Source organism: Patella vulgata, chromosome 1 (genome assembly GCF_932274485.2).
Source record: "Patella vulgata chromosome 1, xgPatVulg1.2, whole genome shotgun sequence".
NCBI lineage: Eukaryota > Metazoa > Mollusca > Gastropoda > Patellidae > Patella > Patella vulgata.
Genome location: NC_065879.2, coordinates 80138394 through 80158240, shown reverse-complemented (window position 1 = coordinate 80158240; position 19847 = coordinate 80138394). Strand labels below are relative to the sequence as shown.

Below are 19847 nucleotides of genomic sequence, written 5' to 3'. Positions count from 1 at the left end.
ATAAAATCAAATGTATAATCATAATCTCAAAATCACCTTTTCCACCTATTAGTAAGTTAAATTCCTTTTGAATGTAGCCCATCTCTGGCTATTAAGGCAAACTATAAATAAATGCGTCATTTTATCATCTCGAAATAGCCATGTCACAAATTATTTCAGGGAAAGGGATTGAGAGTTTAATAATGATTGACTGACCGGGTTTGACGTTTGTTTTTATTTATTTTGTTGAACTTGACAGTTAACATTTCACACGAACTTTGTCACATTCACACAACTATTTCAATGAAAACCATGAATCAAAAGAGAAAACAGAAGTTCATTAATTTATAGAATGAATATTAAAGCAAGCAGATGGGAAGAAATGAGAGTTACACTATTATTTTAAGGCCTTTCAATGCTTACAAAATTCTAAAATGCCTACCTCCATATTGAATAAATCTCTAAACAAAATAATATCGATACAAACCAGTTTTCTCGAAACCTAAGAATTCTCAACAAATCAAATTGAAGCGAATGATAAAAAATTACAAAATAATTTATTGAAATCTAATAGTAGTAGTTCAATTTTTTTTATTTTTCTTGATACTACATTTGAAAATAGTAGAATACAAGTTGGTTTGGAGATTAGAAAATAATCACATGATCTGTAATTTCCAAGATGGTGGGTATTTTCCGTATTTGCTAAAGTTTGGGAGAGTTACAAAGTTATTTACGCCCTATTTCGCAACATAAGAGATCACCTCTATGCATGATGTAATGCTGGGTTACAGTGCTTTAGACAAGAGTGTCAATTTCCAAATGATATCGTGTTTTCTGTGCGTGAATTGTTGTTGAACAGAGAATTGAGACGTGAAGTTGTTTTTGTAATCAAATGACAGTCGAAAAGTCATTCACCCCTTTATCTTTATCACGTGCACATAGTCAATCAGTGATTTCATAATGTCATTTAATATGGCTTCAGAATCAGATACTGTTATTATTCGAGTGAATTAGTTTTTGCTAAAGGTTCTAGATTCTAATGTCAACATCTGCCAAGAAATATTTAAGCTTAGGTCGTTATTTCCAATGTTATTTGCATGCATGGTCCATTTTAATTTTTAAAAAAGTAGTTGTGCATGTCATCCTTTTTTTTCGAAAAAATAATGGAGAGGGGAAGGGGTGTATAATATGTAACAGGCATTGCCTGAGTGAGTGAAGCTGATATGATAGTTGTTAAATATAAAAACTTCAATCATAATTGTTTCTCAAGTGATATAAATAATTTTAATTAATTTCATGTTTCCAAATTGATTTTAATTTAGATCTAAATTGTATGATTAATTTTGTTTAAAAAATAAAAGAACATAAAATTGTGAGAATTATTTTCATTGATGTCAGAAACATGTGATGTCATTGATTAAACGCACATCATAAAAATATTTCTATGAGATGCGTTATCTCGCTTGGGCGAGATTTGGTAAGTTGGCATGCGCTTTGCCATGTTTGCTCAGTGTATCCGGTTCCGATCTGAATTTTTTTTTTAAATCAACAGTCTGTGGTGACAGTTTTAGTTACGCTCCTGTGTTACCGGAACTGCGCGTTGCTTAAGAGCTTCGCTCTATATTATTATTTTATGAAAAAGAAGCAATACCCCAGGAATATAGCTTTACTTCATGTAAAAACATTTTGCCGTCATTACTGAATTAAACTTGAATTATGTGTAATGCAACATTATCAACATAATTGTACTGTTGACTAATATTTAAATACCAAAATAGTATTTGACATGTTGATGAATGTACCAGCCTACTTGTTATGGTACAGTATTATCAGTCACCAGACAACTCGGACCCAGACCAGTCGGACCAGATTATAGAATGATCTTCTGTCTTGGTCCGAGTGGTCTATCAACTAGTCAGAGTTGCCATACATTCCGTGCTATGCATCGAATGGAAAACATCGAAATAAGGTTGGGTGTCGATTGTCAAATGTATTGGAGGGTTATCAACCCAGTTGATGTAGGAAAGTAGGATGTTAAACCCCATTTCATTATCATTTTTGTCGATATAAATGAACATGAGTGTTTTACTTAGATTTAAATTAATTTAACCTTCATTTTGTTTTTCAGTCATATACAGGAGGTGATCAAGGTGATAATTTTGTGGGTTCATTTCCAAAGGGATTTGGTTATGGCCCAGAGGAACATGACTCTGATATTGGAGCCAGTGGAGGGGATGAAAAACCCAGAATTTTGTTGATGGGATTGCGGAGGTAAAAAAAAAATTTTGTAATGGAAGTTTTATTTAGATGGGGAGGGTCAAAATAGTTACCCATTAACTTTTATCAACTGGATTTTCATTTTATCAAATACCCAGAATTTGTTTACATTTTGCATGTAATTGAGGGCATTGGGTAGGATTTGATGGTCACCTCTCTCCCCCTCCCGTTCTTATTTATTTGGGATGTTGATCTGTGGACCAGTTATTTGATACTGTATGCAAATTTAATGGAGACAATGTTGACTGGAATAACCCGATTCAAGGCTATCTACAGCATGTAATATTTTGCTTTAAGCACTATTTTATTCCATTTAATGATATTTTTACAGAAGTGGTAAATCATCTATTCAAAAAGTTGTCTTTCATAAAGTATCACCAAATGAAACTCTGTTCTTAGAGAGTACGAATAAAATTGTCAAAGATGGTGAGTGAGTTGTTTGGTTTAACTAACATCATTTATTATTGTATCATTGCTTAAATACGACTAGAGAAGCCTAGTCAAAAAGTCACTCAGTACTAATATAGTATATAGTAATTGTATTCCATAGAATCGTGTTCTGTGAATTTCAGTGACATTGAAACATGTTGATAAATCATTTGTCGTGTTTTCAATAAGGAAACAGTTAAAGTGCACATAAGATGGGTTTGGAAACTTTGAGATACGTGTAGCCAATAGTTACTATATCCATTTTACGGCAAGTTCACACCAATCTGATTGAACTTAATTCAGCTATCTTCACTCAAAGTCGCAAAAATAGACCTCCCGTAAAAACGACTTTGCCAATTATCGAAAACACTCTTAATCCCCTCAGACGCCAGTGACATCACAGTGACCGAATGCATATTCGGAATGTTTATTCCTTAATTACCTATATACAGCTGGCGTGTGTATTCATTAACGCTTGACTGACTCCTTAATCCCCTAATTAAATAAAACAATTGACTGTGGAATAATTTTTGTAATTTATTTTAATTTAAGATCCTATTTAGAATTTGTTTTATAATGTTCCGCCCTCTCTTCTCACAACAGCGATTTTAAAACTGTGTTTTAAAGTGACTTTTTGATACGAGCCACTCTACCATCGTGTGCAGTCCAAACGATTCGAAATATATTTCCGTCAGAAGAGTATTGTGGTTCTAATTTCCCTGAGTAAAAGAGTACAGAAGTAAAAGATGTGGTCATGCAAAATGAATCATTAAAGTCAAACATGACTGAAACGTGATTTTTTAATGACGATCCGTAGCTCGATTTCCTGTAGTCATCGTACAACGTCTTTCTTTTTTCATGTGGATTTGACTTCATTACTCTGAAATCGACGATAAAAATGAAATACGAACAAATATCTCAATATTATCATTAGAATTAAGAGATTGAGAACGGTCATCTATCTTTGTGTATTGATAAAGTGTACTGTCGTTGAGATCTATCATTAATCAACCCGACTAAAGTTGCAGACATGGGGCCATAAATTAATTTACATATCGATCAGGATAATGATTAGCGTTGCACACACATGGGGTTATAAATTAATTTACAAGTAAAGATGTTAGATTAAGAATGTTGATTAGGTTATTATTAGCCCGCCAGATCAAAGACTCCACGAACGAACGAACGACACAAGTTACAGGGGAACTTTGCTGCAAACATTTCTCCACACCACAACTAATCGTTGAATCGTACATTACTCATCAGTTGTTTATAATTATTTTTTACCCAATAATCAATTAGATTTGTTCACCGATGTTTTTGTAAAAAAGTAGCCTCGTATTATTTGTTGATTGGCGTTTAGACAATATTTAATGGACTTGATACAAAATCTGAATATAAATTATTCGATAGATAAACGTTTGTGATAAGATTAGGTTATTGTCTAACATCGTTTAACTTCTTTATAAAAAAAGGTATTTAACAATTACATTCACACTTTAATAGCTCACCAAACGGCATCAGAAACTTTAGTCACGATGATCACGTGTATTTGATATTCATGTCCATGAATCCCATGCAATTGTCGCTCCAAAATTTAACCTCAGTTACTACGGCCGTAGTATGCATAGCACCGTACACGGTAATAAAATTCCCAGCGTTGATTGGCTGAGAAATGAGGGCCATCTATTGTTATGCATATATAGTTATTGAACAATTAAATATTCGCCGTGAATTTCAAAAGGAGTTACGATATAAATTGTTTGTGTATAGAAATGGTTATTATAATTATATATAGCCAATAATGAATATAACGACAAATTACTGGCACTATTTGTATTTCTGTGCTTATATAGAGATAGTTTGGGAAATCAAATATTATCCAAATTACCGGTAAATGGGCTAATTGCTTGGATCGTCTTCATCTGTCACGTGACCTTTTTAAACAAAGGATGCTTAAATTGGTCTACGGCATGATAAAGCATTTTAAATTCACTCGAAAATACTCCAATCACAAAAAGTCGAATCTATAACAGTACAAGATGATAATTCGGTGATTATGATTAGGCCAGTCACGTGTATGATGTGTATGGAGATATACTGTACAGGTAGTGATATATTGTGTATAGATAATGTATATACTATGTGTAGTGCCTGTGACATCACCAGCCAATTAACCGGATTAAGGTCGTTATTGAAAAATTGAAAAAGCGTTTTTGCGTGTCGGATACTCAAACGTTAATAGCCAAATTAATTTTAATCAGATTGGCGTGAGCTTGCCGTAAAGTGGATATAGTAACTATTGGCTACACGTAGCGAAAAAAAAATTTGGCCATCTTATGTGGTCTTTAAGTATTGTATTTGCATGTGTATAATGTCCGATTTTAAATTATATCATTGCTTGTTAAGGACTAGAGAAACTTAGTCGAAACGTCGTTCAATATTAAACAGTAATTATTTGTATTTGGTAGAATTATGTCCTGTGAAATTCAGATTTCAGCTTTTAATCATACAAACTAGAAAATTTAAGCCCCATTATGCCTACTTGAAACATATTTAAATAGTATCTATTGTTCATCTCTTTATAACAACATCACTCTCTGTAATGAAACAGTATTTTGGTTAGAATTTAAGAACTTGATTTTTAGTGATTTTTGTTATGTCGATTTGAGAACTATAGAGGTTTATGAGACTACTATACCAGGATTCTTAATCCATTTTGAAACGGACCGGCTAGAATTGGGTCAAATGAGGTCCTGGTAGGAAATGGGTTAATTATCAGCTTCCATTCCCTTTAATATAACGAGACTTCAACAAAAATAATTCTTGGTAATTTGTTATGGAGAATTTCGTATCCTGATGTATGCGATTACCACAAAAATAACGACAATTAGGTACACCTTTTGAAAATTTTCTATATTTAATTCACGTACCAGCTTTCAAGTTCATGTCAGTAATTCTGAATAAATTACTATCGTTTATTTGATGAAATGTTCATGTTTTCAAAAATATTAGCATTTTTCTACTATTGCCAGTATCAGAAAATGTTGCAGCCAAAATAAACTGATACGACATCATGGCATTTGTAGTTTTGTGTCTTATCACGTAACTTGCAAAAGTTTTTATTCATTCGTCGATGATAGACAAACGGCACAATATTGTAACCTGACAACCATAATTGAAATTGCTTTAAAATAAGATTCCGTACAATTATGATATAGCCTTCAATAAAAACGACAATATTTTTATAATTAAGCCTTTGTCAGAATGTGTATATAATAATATAAAAAAACCATAACGGTAAACACTATTTAAAACTGGTTTATTGACCTAATTCCAAGCGATATGTCACGTGTCATTGGAATTCGGCATTGGACATTCTGTCAGAAAAATATATTATTAATGACTGTTTCTCGGTGAATTCGGTGTTCTATCAGGGGTTTATACTCAATGAAGATGTAAATTTACCTAACAAATGGTCAGTGAATCCATCAATGTATGATCCAGCTATTATTTTAATATCTACCGGTACCTGGAATTCATACGGAGTGTGGAAGACGCTTGATTGGCAAACCATGCCGAGATCGTCTTCTTTTGCCACGTGGGCTATTTTTATAAAAGCAGCTTACTGAACCTGTTATGAATAATCAGCAAGCTTGTTTTATCCAGTGGTTTTGAATCCCCCGTTGTACCTGACAAGGAGTAGGGTCGCCTGTCCAACCTCGTGGGTTTTCTCAGGGTCCTCCGGTTTCCTCCCACTGCTAAAGAGCCATATGCGCAAGCGAATTATTGAAATAAAATTAAACCATATGTTAGTCCCGAAATGACATAGTTTGTGTCGAGTGGACGTTAAACCCCATTTCTCTCTCCCTCTCTTTGTTTTATCCAGATTACCGTTAAATGTGCTAATTAGGCTACTCAGATTATGAGCCACATGGCCGATTCTCACTAAGGTACATGTATGGCTGTTGTAGCCGGCAAGCAAGTTGATTGACTTCTTAATGAACATGTTATTATTAACCTGATGTAATTTAGCCGATAGTAGATTGATTTATGATACCATAGTGGCCAGTTCATTGTTTTACCTATCGGCTAGATTAAACATCAATCGGCTAAAGCCGAAAAAAAACCAACCAATTAAGAACACTACTATACATTTATAAATAACCATAATAATAGTATCTACAATGTATGCATACACTGGACGTGGTTAGTTTTTATGCGCCCACATTGACATGTGGTCATATATTGTCGTAAGTTCTGTCCGTCCGTGCGGAGATCTGACATCCACAATTGCTTGTGGACACTCCAGATGCTAAAGTTAATACCCGATTATCTTTAGATTCATACACAGTGTTTAAGGTCATGGGATGAGGAAGTCTATTATTTTTCAACAATTTCTTATCATTACTACCAGAGTTATGGCCCTTGTTATAAATTAATAACAATATCACTACTTTAAGAAATGATTAATTTTCGAACTCAGATGTAAACTAAGTTGTTTTATCTTACAGATGTGTCGAACAGTTCATTTGTTCGTTTTCAAATATGGGATCTGCCTGGACACATAGATTTTTTTGATCCAACTTTTGATTCTGAAAATATATTTGGAGGGTGTGGTGCTTTAATATTTGTGATTGATGCACAGGTAAGTTGGCGTATACCTTTATTTTACAAGAATTTATAAACCATGTTGGATTTTTGTAATATGATGGGTTATGGGGGACGTAGTAGTTGAGCCAGCAGGGAACTGGACTCTCCACTAGAGGGTCCTATTTTCAGATCCCTGCATGGGTTGAGAAGAAATGAAGTGAGATTGAGTTTAACGTCCTGCTGTTCTGCTTCGACTAGGCAATGAAGATGTTCATATGCCATACAGTGTGCTATAAGAGAAATTTTGCTCAGACAGCAGCACTCAAGCCTTCCCTTATATCAAATTCCAACTGTCAATGGATCTTTTACGTCCACAACAATTTGTATATATGACCTTGATTTTTCATCCCATTCGAATGACTGTACGTTGTCCATCGCAGACCCTCTGTCCTGTACCACTGACAAGGGTTAGCAATCCGGAAAATCCTGATGAACTGTTTCTTGAATCGTACACTGGAACTCCAGGTTAGCAAACGAGCATATTACTCACTGAGCCACCGCAGCTTCTAAGTTGAGTTGAGAAGGACTGTCCACTTAAAAAAACAACTAGGAAGTTGAAATTCTATATAGATTACACGGAAACACCCCTATAGCACACTGCATTGCATATGTCGGCAGTTAAACCCAATTTCATTTCATAAAAAAAATCTTACATAATTATATTTTTTGTTTCAGGATGATTATATGGAAGCATTAGTCCGATTACACAGTACAGTGGAACGAGCTCATAAAATAAACCCTAATATAAAATTTGAAATATTTATACATAAAGTTGATGGTTTATTAGATGACCACAAAATAGAGACACAGAGAGACATACATCAAAGAGCATGTGATGATTTAGAAGACGCTGGATTGGAAAAAGTTAGTTTAAGGTAAAAAAAAATCTTATTCAGGCCAGATCTATATTTCGTTTCGTTTTTCTATCCCGTCTTCATTAGCCCAGTTCGGAGCAAAACAGTAGGACGTTAAACCCCATTTCATTTCATTTCATTTTCATTTTTCTATACTTGTGAGATGAGACGAAAAACCGAGGTCCCGTGTATACATTAGAATGCACGTAAAAGATCCCTTGGCAGTTGGAATTCGATATAAGAGTAGGCGATAGTGCCGCTGCCCGGGCAAAATTTCCCTCAAAGCACACTGTATGGCGTATGCCCGTCTTCATTAGCCCAGCATAGGAGCAGAACAGTAGGACGTTAAACCCCATTTCATTTCATTTCTATACTTTCGAGGGGGGTTGGATGGCTGAATGATTAGCGTGCGCGCTGTATCATAAAGTCTGTCATTGAGTCGACTGGCGTGGTTTTGAATCCCCGGTTGTACGTGGCAAGGAGTAGGGTCGCCTGTCCAACCTCGTGGGTTTTCTCCGAGGCCTCCGGTTTCCTCCCACTGCTAAATAAAATTAAACCATATGTTAGTCCCGAAATGACCTAGTTTGTGTCGAGTGGACGTTAAACCCCATTTCTCTCTCTCTCTCTATACTTTCGATGACCTCCTTATCGGTTGTAGTTCAAGGTGGCATCAGAGGTCATACGATGTCAGTCATTCGAATAACCAATCAACATCAGTGTTTTAAGTGGGTGTTCGGAAATACAACTTTTACTTTGATTTGTTTTCTGTCACTGCAAAATCCACCCACAGTTCCTTATACCATGATTTGTTAATCCATCACATCAACCAGAACGCAGGTTCTTCAACACCTCTTCCTAATCCTGGTGTAGTGAAAACCAGTGAAACAAAATTTTGAACTATAAAAAATGAAATAAAGTTTGTGAACATGTTAATAAAATTTGTGAACACAATAATAAAGTTTCTGAACATATGAATACATTAATAAATTTTTTGTTGAATGGTGTAACTTGACATATTGGTTTCCTTTTCAGTTTTCATCTTACAAGTATTTATGATCACTCGATATTTGAAGCGTTTAGTAAAGTTGTACAGAAATTAATTCCCCAATTACCAATATTAGAAAATCTGTTAAATATTCTCATTTCTGTAAGTACATATTTAATTTATCTTATCATGATTTAACATGCAAAGAAATGGGGGGGGGGGGCGTGGTAGCGTCATTAAAACCATGTCCTTAGAGCAGTGTTTCTGGCAGGTGTGTGAAGAAATCAAAGGCATCTTAGTCCATGTAGGATTGGTGGCATGTAGCGATCGCTTGAAAGCTTAATCCCAAACTCCAAATTTGCCTAGTCGCCAAAACTTATTATTTAAACGAAAATATCTTGTCACAAATTTCTAATATAAATTCTTTAAAGATCATAGTATGGTAATCAAATTAACACTGTAGCCTACATTTGTTATGTGTTTTTAAAAAGCACATGTCAAGCAATTTTCTAGTGTATAGAAGATGCTTGGCACTGTTTAACTTCTGTTTTAGCAAACCCCATTTCATTTGAGTTATATTATTCCCTATAATTTTGGTTTGCTTTATTGTAGAATTCGGGGGGTTGGATAGACGAATGGTTAGCATGTGCACGTTGTATCATAAGGTCTGTCATTCAGTCACATGGCATGGTTTTGATGCCCTGTGTGTATGTGACAAGAAGTAGAGTCACCTATCCAACCTTGTGGGTTTTCTCTGGGACCTGGAGCCGGTTTCTGCCCACTGCTAAAGACCCCTACGCGCAAGCGAATTATTGAAATAAAATTGAAAAATATTAGTCCCAAAATGATTTAGTTTGTGTCAAATGGATGTTAAACTCTATCTCTCTCTCTCTCTGTGTATTGTAGAATTCTGGTATAGAGAAGGCATTTTTATTTGATGTTGTTAGTAAGATATATATAGCTACAGACAGTTCACCAGTAGATATGCAGTGTTATGAATTGTGTTGTGATATGATAGATGTCGTTATAGATATATCCTGTATTTACGGGTAAGTTCACTGTTAAACTGAACCTAGGTCTTTTACTAATGAAATTTCTTGTCATTAACCCTGTAGTGATTGGGAATCACATTACCAGAACACAAGTTTTATTGGAAACAATCCTTTGTTTTATTATATAAGCACAACATTTCGATAAGTATTCTCTTATTGTTATCTTTATGGCTTGGTTTCCCCTTGTCAGTGGTGCAGGATGGAGGGCCTGACAAGGACAGCTGTCTAGTCATTTGGATGGATTGAAAAACCGAGGTCCCATGTACATGTTGGTGTGCACATAAATAAACTATTGGCGGATGGAATTCGATATAAGAGTAGGCCGTAGCGGTGCTGTTGGGGCAAAATTTCCCTCATAGTACACTGTATGGCATATGCCCGTCTTTCTTAGCCTAGTCGGAGCAGAACAGTAGGACATTAAACCCCATTTAATTTCTCTTATCATTATCAAGCACATTGATAACTATAAGAGGGATACTTGTCGAAATGTGGTTATATAATAAAACCAGTGATTGTTTCCCATAAAAATCGTGTTCTATTAGCCCGTGGGTTATTTTTTTATGTTTAAATCACATAGTCTAGAAACTAGCATCTACAATAAATAGCAAAACGTGTTTGTATCTTTAAAGGCTCAATACCACTCTTGTTGTAACTGAATAATATGTCCCAATCTTTATTCTGGTCAACAAATTGTACTATTTTACAATATTCCAATTAATTGGTGATATAAATTTCATCTTAACACACCTAATTTAAAACATTGAAAAAATTCAACTAAATGATTTGAAAAGCCTGACGTAGAGCTTTTCAAATGTGACATGGATTTGAAAATATTTTTGAACCCTCTGGACAAGTAAAATAGGATTTAATGGATACTTTACACAACAGGTAGGACAATAACACATCTAGTACTTAGAATAAGGCTATTTTTTATTTTTTGGAGCTGTCAAGCCAGCAAGAGTGTTATTGTCCCTTTAAAAACCCTGTATTTATTTGTAAAAGCCTGTAGTGCTTTTTGTACCCTGCATATATCTGTATTTTTTTTTAGAAAGCATGTACGTTTTTTTCTTTATATTTAAACTACATAATTTGACAAAATTATTAAAGGAGTTAGCTGTGATTTTGAATTTTCTGTCTGCAACACGCAATTTTGCACTGATATCAAGAATTTGCATGATCTCTTGTATGATTTTGGCAATGACATTTCTATATGAGCAATTTTATACATCAGCACTCAAGCACTCTAGCAACAGGTTGGAAATAATGTTGGGTTTTATGGGGTGGGAGGGGTGTAAATCTTAAAGGGGAAGACCAACGATTTTCAACAAGGTTTCCATAAATTTTAAATATATATTGATAAATAATCCCCTCTGTAGCACAGGCAAAAAAGTTTTTGTAAGTAAGAAATTAATTTTTATTCAAACCGGAAGTGACATAGTTGGTTCAACACGCTCACTGGGCTCTATAGTAAGCATACAGATTCGGCATAAGTTTACTGCTGTATTGTGTTCACACGTCGTCCTTTAACCAAAAATCTGATCAAATGGACTGTTTATTAGGATATTATAAACACGAATTTATGATTTTTTTTAACGTTTAGTACGCAAATCTGTCGCGTAAATTCACTCAAACATAACAGTACACTGTGCCTCAATTCACGCCACATGGCTAATTGTTTACATCACGTGGTTTGATTGTGTTACAGAGGGGATTATTTATCAATATACATTTAAGATTTATGGAAACCTTGTTGAAAATCGTTGGTCTTCCCCTTTAATGGTCAAAACTCCAGCTGCAGGTTGGGGTTATAATTTTGAGGTGTTTTTTTTATAAATATCTTATTTGTAAAACCTTTGCACAATTCTAGAGTTTCACAATACTTCTTGTGTGCTTATTTTTTATTGCTTTATTATTGAAAACTTACACCTATCATGAAGTAGAAAATAGAAAATTTAGGTTATTCATGTCAAATCCATAACTGTACATTTTATTGGACGACTGTTCTAACTATCTAAACCAATCAGAGCAAGACTAATAAAATGCTGTTGAAATGGGAGAAAATCATACTGAAAAATACGTGCAAGCAATTTATTAAAATAAAGTTGGACTATGTTAGTCCCGAAATGGCCTTGTCTGTTTTGGGTTGGTGTCAAACCCATTCTGTCTCTCTTCATGATAGTTTTAAAGGACAATATTGGTGTCAGGAAATAGATAATAGTCCATAAATCCCTTGTTTTTATTCACTCTAGACATAATAAAAACATGGTAATGCACAGACTTTTACTATTTTTTTTTGTTTTCTCTTATCTAGTGACAGTCATTTTTTTTTTTGAATTGTCAGATATCCTCTCACAGTCTCACATAATTGACGGAATTATTAGTGAGCAGATATTCGTCCATTTATCTGTTATTATTCATCACTTCAGTCAGTTATATAGAAGTGCAAGTCATGTTTTCCTTTTGCTTTCGTCACTTCGACTGTTTCTTAAAATTTGCATTACGCATCTATCTTAGCAATGGTCTCTGAGTTAAAATTATATTTGGAACATGTTTAACCAGTTCTATCACATATGAGATAATGACTGACACAAATATTGCCCTTTAATTTTAAGTTCAGGAGGACTATAATCACTAGCTAATTAGACAGCTATTACTGTTTGGCTTTATATATGTATAAAACTGTGTGTATATTTTTTTTTATTATTTGTTATTCCAGTGTTGATGATGTTATACTATCTAGGTATTTATAAGTTCTTTAGTCATATGACCTTTACTCTTACAAAGTCTAATATTATTATTTCTTTAATTGTTTAAACACTAGATGCAGGTGCTTTGTTTTACAAAGAACACTTGAAGCAGCTGATCATATCAAATTTTCCTCTGCTTATAATCCATGCCAATATGGCTCATCTGAATTATTTAACAAAACATGACTAGATGATATCCTGGCTTGGATTTAATTGATTTAAAACGGGGCCTGTCTGAAGATTTTACCCAACATTTATATGTGATGCTGGCTTGTTATTGCATCTGTTGGGGATGCTGGATGTTGTGAAATTTTCAATTAATCATATCTTTGTAAATACTGAATGGAATTTAACCATTTTTTGGCTGATACGCCTTCAGATATCCAACCTTCATGATATCGTAGATGCATAGAATTTGAAATCCCTTAGATGGCAATCAGCAGCTTGAATTGATTATTTAATGAAGAAAATGAAATTAAAATACCAACAAAGATTACTAAGAGGCCCATCAGCAGCTTTGTTTTTTTCTATCATAAAAAACATATATATTGACTCAGCTTTGTGCCTGGCATGGGTTAGGTATTGCCTTCACTGGCTTGATCCTGTACTGTAATAATGACCATAATCTTACAAGAACTAGACTGTATATCATTTAACCAACAATACCATGTCAGAGTCAACTCGTGGGGTTGGGGGGTGGCCGAATGGTTAGTGTGTGTGCGCTGTATCATAAGGTCTCATTGAGTCAACTGGCATGGTTGTAAGTGACAATGAGTCTGGTCGCCTGTCCAACCTCATGGGTTTTCTCCTGAAATGACCTAGTTTGTGTGGAGTGGACGGTAAATCCCATTTCTCTCTCTCTCTCTCTCAGTAACTCAGGGAAATAGTTTTGTGAAAACAAAAACGCTCAATTTGATGAGATCATCTTTGAAAACATGTCGCTGACTTGACCTAATAGCTTACCTTATTTACTCTCCCCTTTCTCCCCTTCACCTAATAGCAGACCTTATGAACTCTCCTCCTCATCCCCTTCACTTGTTAGGAGAGAAACAGAAGGAATATTAGATTTTAGAAAAGATATGAACAATTTTGCATAATTCTGCACTGTTTTTTCTGTAGATTTTAAATGGTGTATAGTTTGTTTTACAAATCGTACCTTTTTGATTGTATCAGTGCTGAAAATGTTTATTTTGTACTTTTGATCTTTGTTTCATACTTTGTGGAGGGGGGGGGGGATCAGAAGGTCTGTCAGTGAGTCAAGTGGTGTGGTTTCAATTCCCCGCTTGTACGTGGCAAGCCTTGTGAGTTTTCTCTGGGTCCTTCTTTTTCTTCCCACTGCTAAAGATCCCCCCCCCACTCCTCTCATGTGAATAAATGTCTAAATAATATTTTAGGGGGGGTGGATGGCTGAATGGTTAGCGTGCGCGCGCTGTATCATAAAGTCTGTATCATAAAGTGACAAGGAGCAGGGACGCCTGTCCGACCTCGTGGGTTTTCTCCGGGTCCTCCGGTTTCCTCCCACTGCTAAAGACCCCTATGTGCAAGCGAATTATTGAAATAAAATTAAACCATATGTTAGTCCCAAAATGACCTAGTTTGTGTCGAGTGGACGTTAAACCCCATTTCTCTCTCTCTCACTTTCTCTCTCTAATTAATATTTTATATAACAACTAAAACCAAAAACAGATTTATTTCTTACATAATGCATCTTTAAAGTCACTTTCAGACAATATTGTGATTTAATTACACGTTAAAATATACTTGAATTCATTATTTAATGAAGAAAATGAAATTAAAATACCAACAAAGATTACTAAGAGGCCCATCAAAAGATTTCAGGGATAATCATCAGTGGTGCTGGATTGTGTTGAAAATTTCCTGCAATGAATGCTGAATGTTGACATTTTTTTTTGTAAATACTGAATGGGTTATTAGAGGTTCAAATTTCACAATATTGCAAATATTCAATCCATATATTTGATATACTCAAATAAAAGATCCCTTGACAATTAGAAATTAAAGAAGAGTGAGCAAGATTTCCACATTGCACACCTACCAATAGAAATAAGAATGATCATCCGTTTGACACAAAATGGTCGAAGATGACCAGGACATTAAGTGAAGCCCATCTTATTATATACATACAATTTTAACCTGACAGCCATATCTCTAAAAGGACATACCAACCCAATATGAATACCGGACTTTCAATTGTCATATTAGAAATAACATTTACATCAATGATTTTTTTTCTTCTTTTCTTCAGGATTCGCGATGACGGAGCGTTTGACAGTCAGTCAGCAGCCATTATCAAGTTAAACACGAATACCGTTTTGTATTTACGTGAGGTTAATAAATATCTGGCATTAGTTTGTATTTTACGTGAAGATAACTATGAGAAACAAGGTTGGTTATTACCCTACATATTCTCTTCTTCTTCGGGGGGGGGGGGGGGGGAATGGCCGAATGGTTAGCTTGTTCGCGCTGTATCATAAGGTCTGTCATTGAGTCAACTGGCGTGGTTTTGATTCCCCGGTTGTACGTGACAGGGAGTAGGGTCGCCTGTCTAACCTCATGGGTTTTCTCTGGGTTCTCTGGTTTCCTCCCACTGCTAAAGACCTCTACGCGCAAGCGATTTATTGAAATAAAATAGAACCATGTGTTAGTCCCGAAATTACCTAGTTTGTGTCGAGTGGACGTTAAACCCCATTTCTCTCTCTTCTTCTTCATATAGGGATTGGATGGCCAAGTGGTTTCATGTGTGCACTTTGATCACACGGTCTGTCATTGAATCCCCATCTTCATTAGCCCGGTCAGAGCAGAACAGTAGGACGTTAAACCCCAGTTCATTTCATTTCTGTTCTAGATGTAGCCGAACTTGTTTTGTACCAGTCAGTAGAATTTGACTTGCTTCACAGTCCTTTAATTGTCATGCGTCCTGCCTTTTAATAGTTATCTCCCTTTGTTGCATCTCCTGTCTCAGAGTTAAACAGTCATTATCTCCTTTTGTCGCATCTCCTTTACGGAACTAAACAGTCATTTAATAGTTATCTCCCATTGTCATATCTCCTGTCTTGGACCTAAACAGCCATTTAATAGTTATCTCCTTTTGTCGCGTCTCGTTTCTTGGAAGTAAACAGCCATTTAATAATTATCTCCCTTTGCCTCATCCCTTACCTTGGAGGTAAACAGCTGGACAAGTTTATTTAATGGTTGAGCCAGTTGGAAGGATCAGAAATTAACTAAAATAAATATATTGATCTATCAGATGTCAGCTTGTATTCAATGTTTATGTTTATTGCTGATCACTTAACTAGCTGGTCTACAGCACATGACTGGAATGCCTTGTGAATTACTTGTAAAACAAGCGTTTGGTAGTGTCCTTATTCCTACATTTAGTTTTTTCTTGTCAATATTCAGATTTATTGATTATAACTCTCTGTGTTTTCATAAAGTCTTACTTTATATATTTCACTATTTCAGGTTTAATTGATTATAACTTTCAGTGTTTTCGAAAATCCATACAAGAAGTTTTTGAAGTTCAACAAAATTCAGCAGCAGGAAATTCTAACGATGTGTTAATGTCCAATGGGATCATAGATAAGTCTCGTTTAACCAAAACATAGTGATGATCACCATATTGACTACCACTGTAATGACAATCAGTGAAAATATCAAGACTAAAAATCCAAGGGCAATAACTCTACAAGAGCAAGCTTTCAGTGTTATTGTGTTTTCAAGAGCACTGGAAGAAGTGTTTGTTGAAAATTGTGTAAAGTGCCAATGGAAAGATTATAGACTATGAAAAGATAATTGAACGTTAAAACAACCTTGAAATGACGTTCGTTTGTTATATAGGCTGAAAATAAGTACCTGTCATCAACACACCCTCATGGAATAATGACCTCTTCTGTTGTCAGGATTCAAATTCCTGTCAGTTTGTGCAAAATCTGGTTTTGAAGTCAAACCAATGAAAGTTTGAGCTTTGAGAGAGTTGATTGAAGCCAGTGCAATCAACAATTAACAGAAAACAAAATCATGTAGCTGTTGGTTTTCTTTTCAGTTTAGCTATTTGTTTATTCTTTATCCTTTACTTAAACAAGATTGCATTGACCAATCTTATTGCAGTGTAGTGCCTGCCAATTTTGTCAAATTCAAAATGGCGACTTCAGTGGAAGTTACTTGGTCCCCTCAATCTAAGGAGATTCTTATTGATATGATCTAAAGGACTTTACTTAAATAAAAGTGAATGAACTAGGGCAATTTACTTAAATCTCCTTTACATCACCATTTTGAAATTATGTGTGCACCCAGCCTTATTAATAATGATTAATTATACAGAAAACATGGGAGTCGCCATTTTTAATGTCACATGACACAGACGCTTTCAAATATTGTTAATCCAACAATGTTTATTTTTTATCTAAATAGTTGTTTACTGTTTTTTTATCACCGCACCTTGATGCAAAAAGCAGCAGCTGCACAATTTTGTTTTCCATTTGAAGTGACGTGCGTCTGGGTTTGTTCAGGTGGTTCAATCTTTTGACATGCTAAATCTATTTGTTAAGGCCAGCTCAATTTTTGTTAAGGCCCCTGAGATATAAATAAAATTAGGGCATGTGATTGTTGGTGAGATTCTAGGTTAAGATTAGTGTAAGCATTGGGGTTAGGTCCAGGGTTAGGGTTAGGGTTGGGATTACTGCTAGCCCTGTTTACATCTCGTGACCTATAAAAAAAATTGAGCTGGCCATATCATTTAGCACTAACCTTTTTGACATGCTTATATATCAGTCCTTTGGTTATCCAAGTTTTATGAAGCACTATTTTGATAATGATTATTATTATTAGGCTATTATATCGAAAAACCTTTTGCACGGTCAAATATTTTTCCTTTGTATAAATATATATTTCTTATTTATATATACAAGTAACATACCCAGTTTATTTGATATACAATGACCTTTCACCTCCAAATTCATATATATATATTTTTATGGAAATCTCACAAAATATTTCAAATTATGTAAAACAGTAGAACAAAAAATTAGCTATGTGGACTCCTCAAATGAGAAGTAGTATCAGGTTTTCTAGAGAGAGTAAGGATACCCTGCCTCATGCATGAGAGTGCTTACACCTAAATAAAAGTTGTATCAGGTGTTCCAGTAAGAGTAAACATACCATACCTAACGCACAATACACGTTAGAACCACCAACATTTACACTAAGGGTGGTATCAGGTGCTCTAGTGCTGATATCAAGTATCGATGCACCGCCGATGCATCGATTCTCTGTCGTTTTTTGTATTATCGATGCATCGGCAAAAAATACTAATAATTAGCTTTATGTGTCCGAGGAGTTCACAAGTTCGTCCACTAGAATAAAAAACACCTTTTCAATACGTTTTTCTGCGTGTTTTTTTTAATTCAAAATAAAACTATATATATGTAACGGAACAATTCAATGAATCCCGCACGAATTATTAGGCTTGACCTGTTTACCCTACGCTTCCGTTATGTTTGTCTCCATTTTCCAGTGACTACAAAGACTGCGTTTGCTGGTTACGTCCCCTGGCTATCATGTCCTTTAACCCCAAGGTCAATTTCACGGTTCATTTAAATGATCAGAAGGATAATATTTCGCAGCCGGTTTTTAACACTAGTTTTAAAACGATTCAGTCTTATTTTCTGCCACGGGCAATAGAGAATGTACTTCATAAAACCCTATAGACAGGCTTTGATACGATCCGTATAAATAATGCAAACGCTGTCTCTTGTAATCACCTCACACGCTCACTCCTCAAGCCTTCACAACAAATTTGAACAATGGCTAACGAGTGTCAATTGAAGTGAATCGGACGATATTAATGTCATAATAAATAACAGAAGAATATTGTGGAAATAAATCGGCATTTCTATAATAGGCCTAATGATAATGTTAGGGAAATTTATGTTTCTATCAGAAATACTAATGTTATTTCTGTAATTTTGGATTAATGGCGGCAAAAAATTCCTTATGCATCGATACGAGAAGCGATGTTTGCGTCCGATGCATCGATGCGTTAAATTTTACTTGATATCAGCACTATCTAGAGACAGTAAGCATATGTTTCCTTGTGCACGAGACACGCCAGTACTTATTGCTGATTAAGAAGTGTTTTCAGGTGTTTTAGAAATATTAAGCATATATTGCCTTGTGCATGAGACCCTTTGATATTACTTATAACTAAGTAACAGGTGTTCTAGAAATAGTAAGCATGCACAGTCTAGTGCTCAATACCTGTCAAATTATGTAAAATTAGTACAATTATTTTTATATTTAATGTGGACTTATATCGTCATCACCTCTGTCTGTTGGTCCAGGGTCCAGCCACAATTTTTTGCGTACACACTACAAGTCAGAGTTCTCGACATATTTGCCGGTATTGTTCATTTGGTCACAGATGCCACAATGGGTAAGGCATTGGCTCACTTGCCATGAGATCCTAGGTCTGGCCCCGAGTTCACAAAGCATTCTCAGACTTAAGTTGAGAATTTGCTCAACTTTCAATCACTGTTCATGATAAAGATCTTTGATGCAGAAACACAAAACTTTGCACATAGTTTCATATCGATGTATTTGATACCTTAACACAACAAAAGTTTTAGAAAGGGCTATATTTTAGTTAAAATAAGGTGAACAAGTTTGAGTAAATTCTCAACTTAAGTCTGAGAATGCTTTGTGAACTCGGGGCCTGATTCCACTGTTGGCTGAGAATATTCCTCTGGATTTTCCAACCTAATTTTAGTGTAGGACGGGGGGGGGGGGGGGGGGGGGGGGCTTGGTAAGGAACAGTGACTAGTCGTTTAGATAGGACAAAAAATAAAGGGTCCTG

General features: G+C 35.1%; 1 protein-coding gene across 4 annotated transcripts; it reads left to right on the top strand.

Annotated features, from left to right (window-relative positions):
* The first annotated feature begins 645 nt into the window (after window positions 1-645).
* Window positions 646-18374, top strand: LOC126824666 (ras-related GTP-binding protein C). Of its 4 annotated transcripts, none has more exons than XM_050553986.2 (10): window positions 646-661; window positions 2108-2250; window positions 2588-2682; window positions 7200-7333; window positions 8014-8213; window positions 9225-9339; window positions 10084-10226; window positions 12946-12969; window positions 15243-15382; window positions 16460-18374. In XM_050553986.2, the coding sequence occupies exons 1-10, from the start codon at window positions 659-661 to the stop codon at window positions 16600-16602; spliced, it is 1140 nt and encodes a 379-aa protein (XP_050409943.1). In that variant the 5' UTR covers window positions 646-658; the 3' UTR covers window positions 16603-18374. The 4 variants fall into 4 exon arrangements, with proteins under 4 accessions (XP_050409943.1, XP_050409952.1, XP_050409934.1 ...); XM_050553977.2 differs by lacking the exon at window positions 646-661 and adding an exon at window positions 731-753; XM_050554003.2 differs by lacking the exon at window positions 646-661 and adding an exon at window positions 1030-1052.
* Window positions 18375-19847: the final 1473 nt, after the last annotated feature.

Coding starts and splice junctions, on each gene's coding strand:
- LOC126824666 (XM_050553977.2), top strand. Junction 9,340..10,083: donor TGTTAAATATTCTCATTTCT/GTAAGTACATAT, acceptor TGTGTATTGTAG/AATTCTGGTATAGAGAAGGC. Junction 10,227..12,945: donor GATATATCCTGTATTTACGG/GTAAGTTCACTG, acceptor TTGTTATTCCAG/TGTTGATGATGTTATACTAT.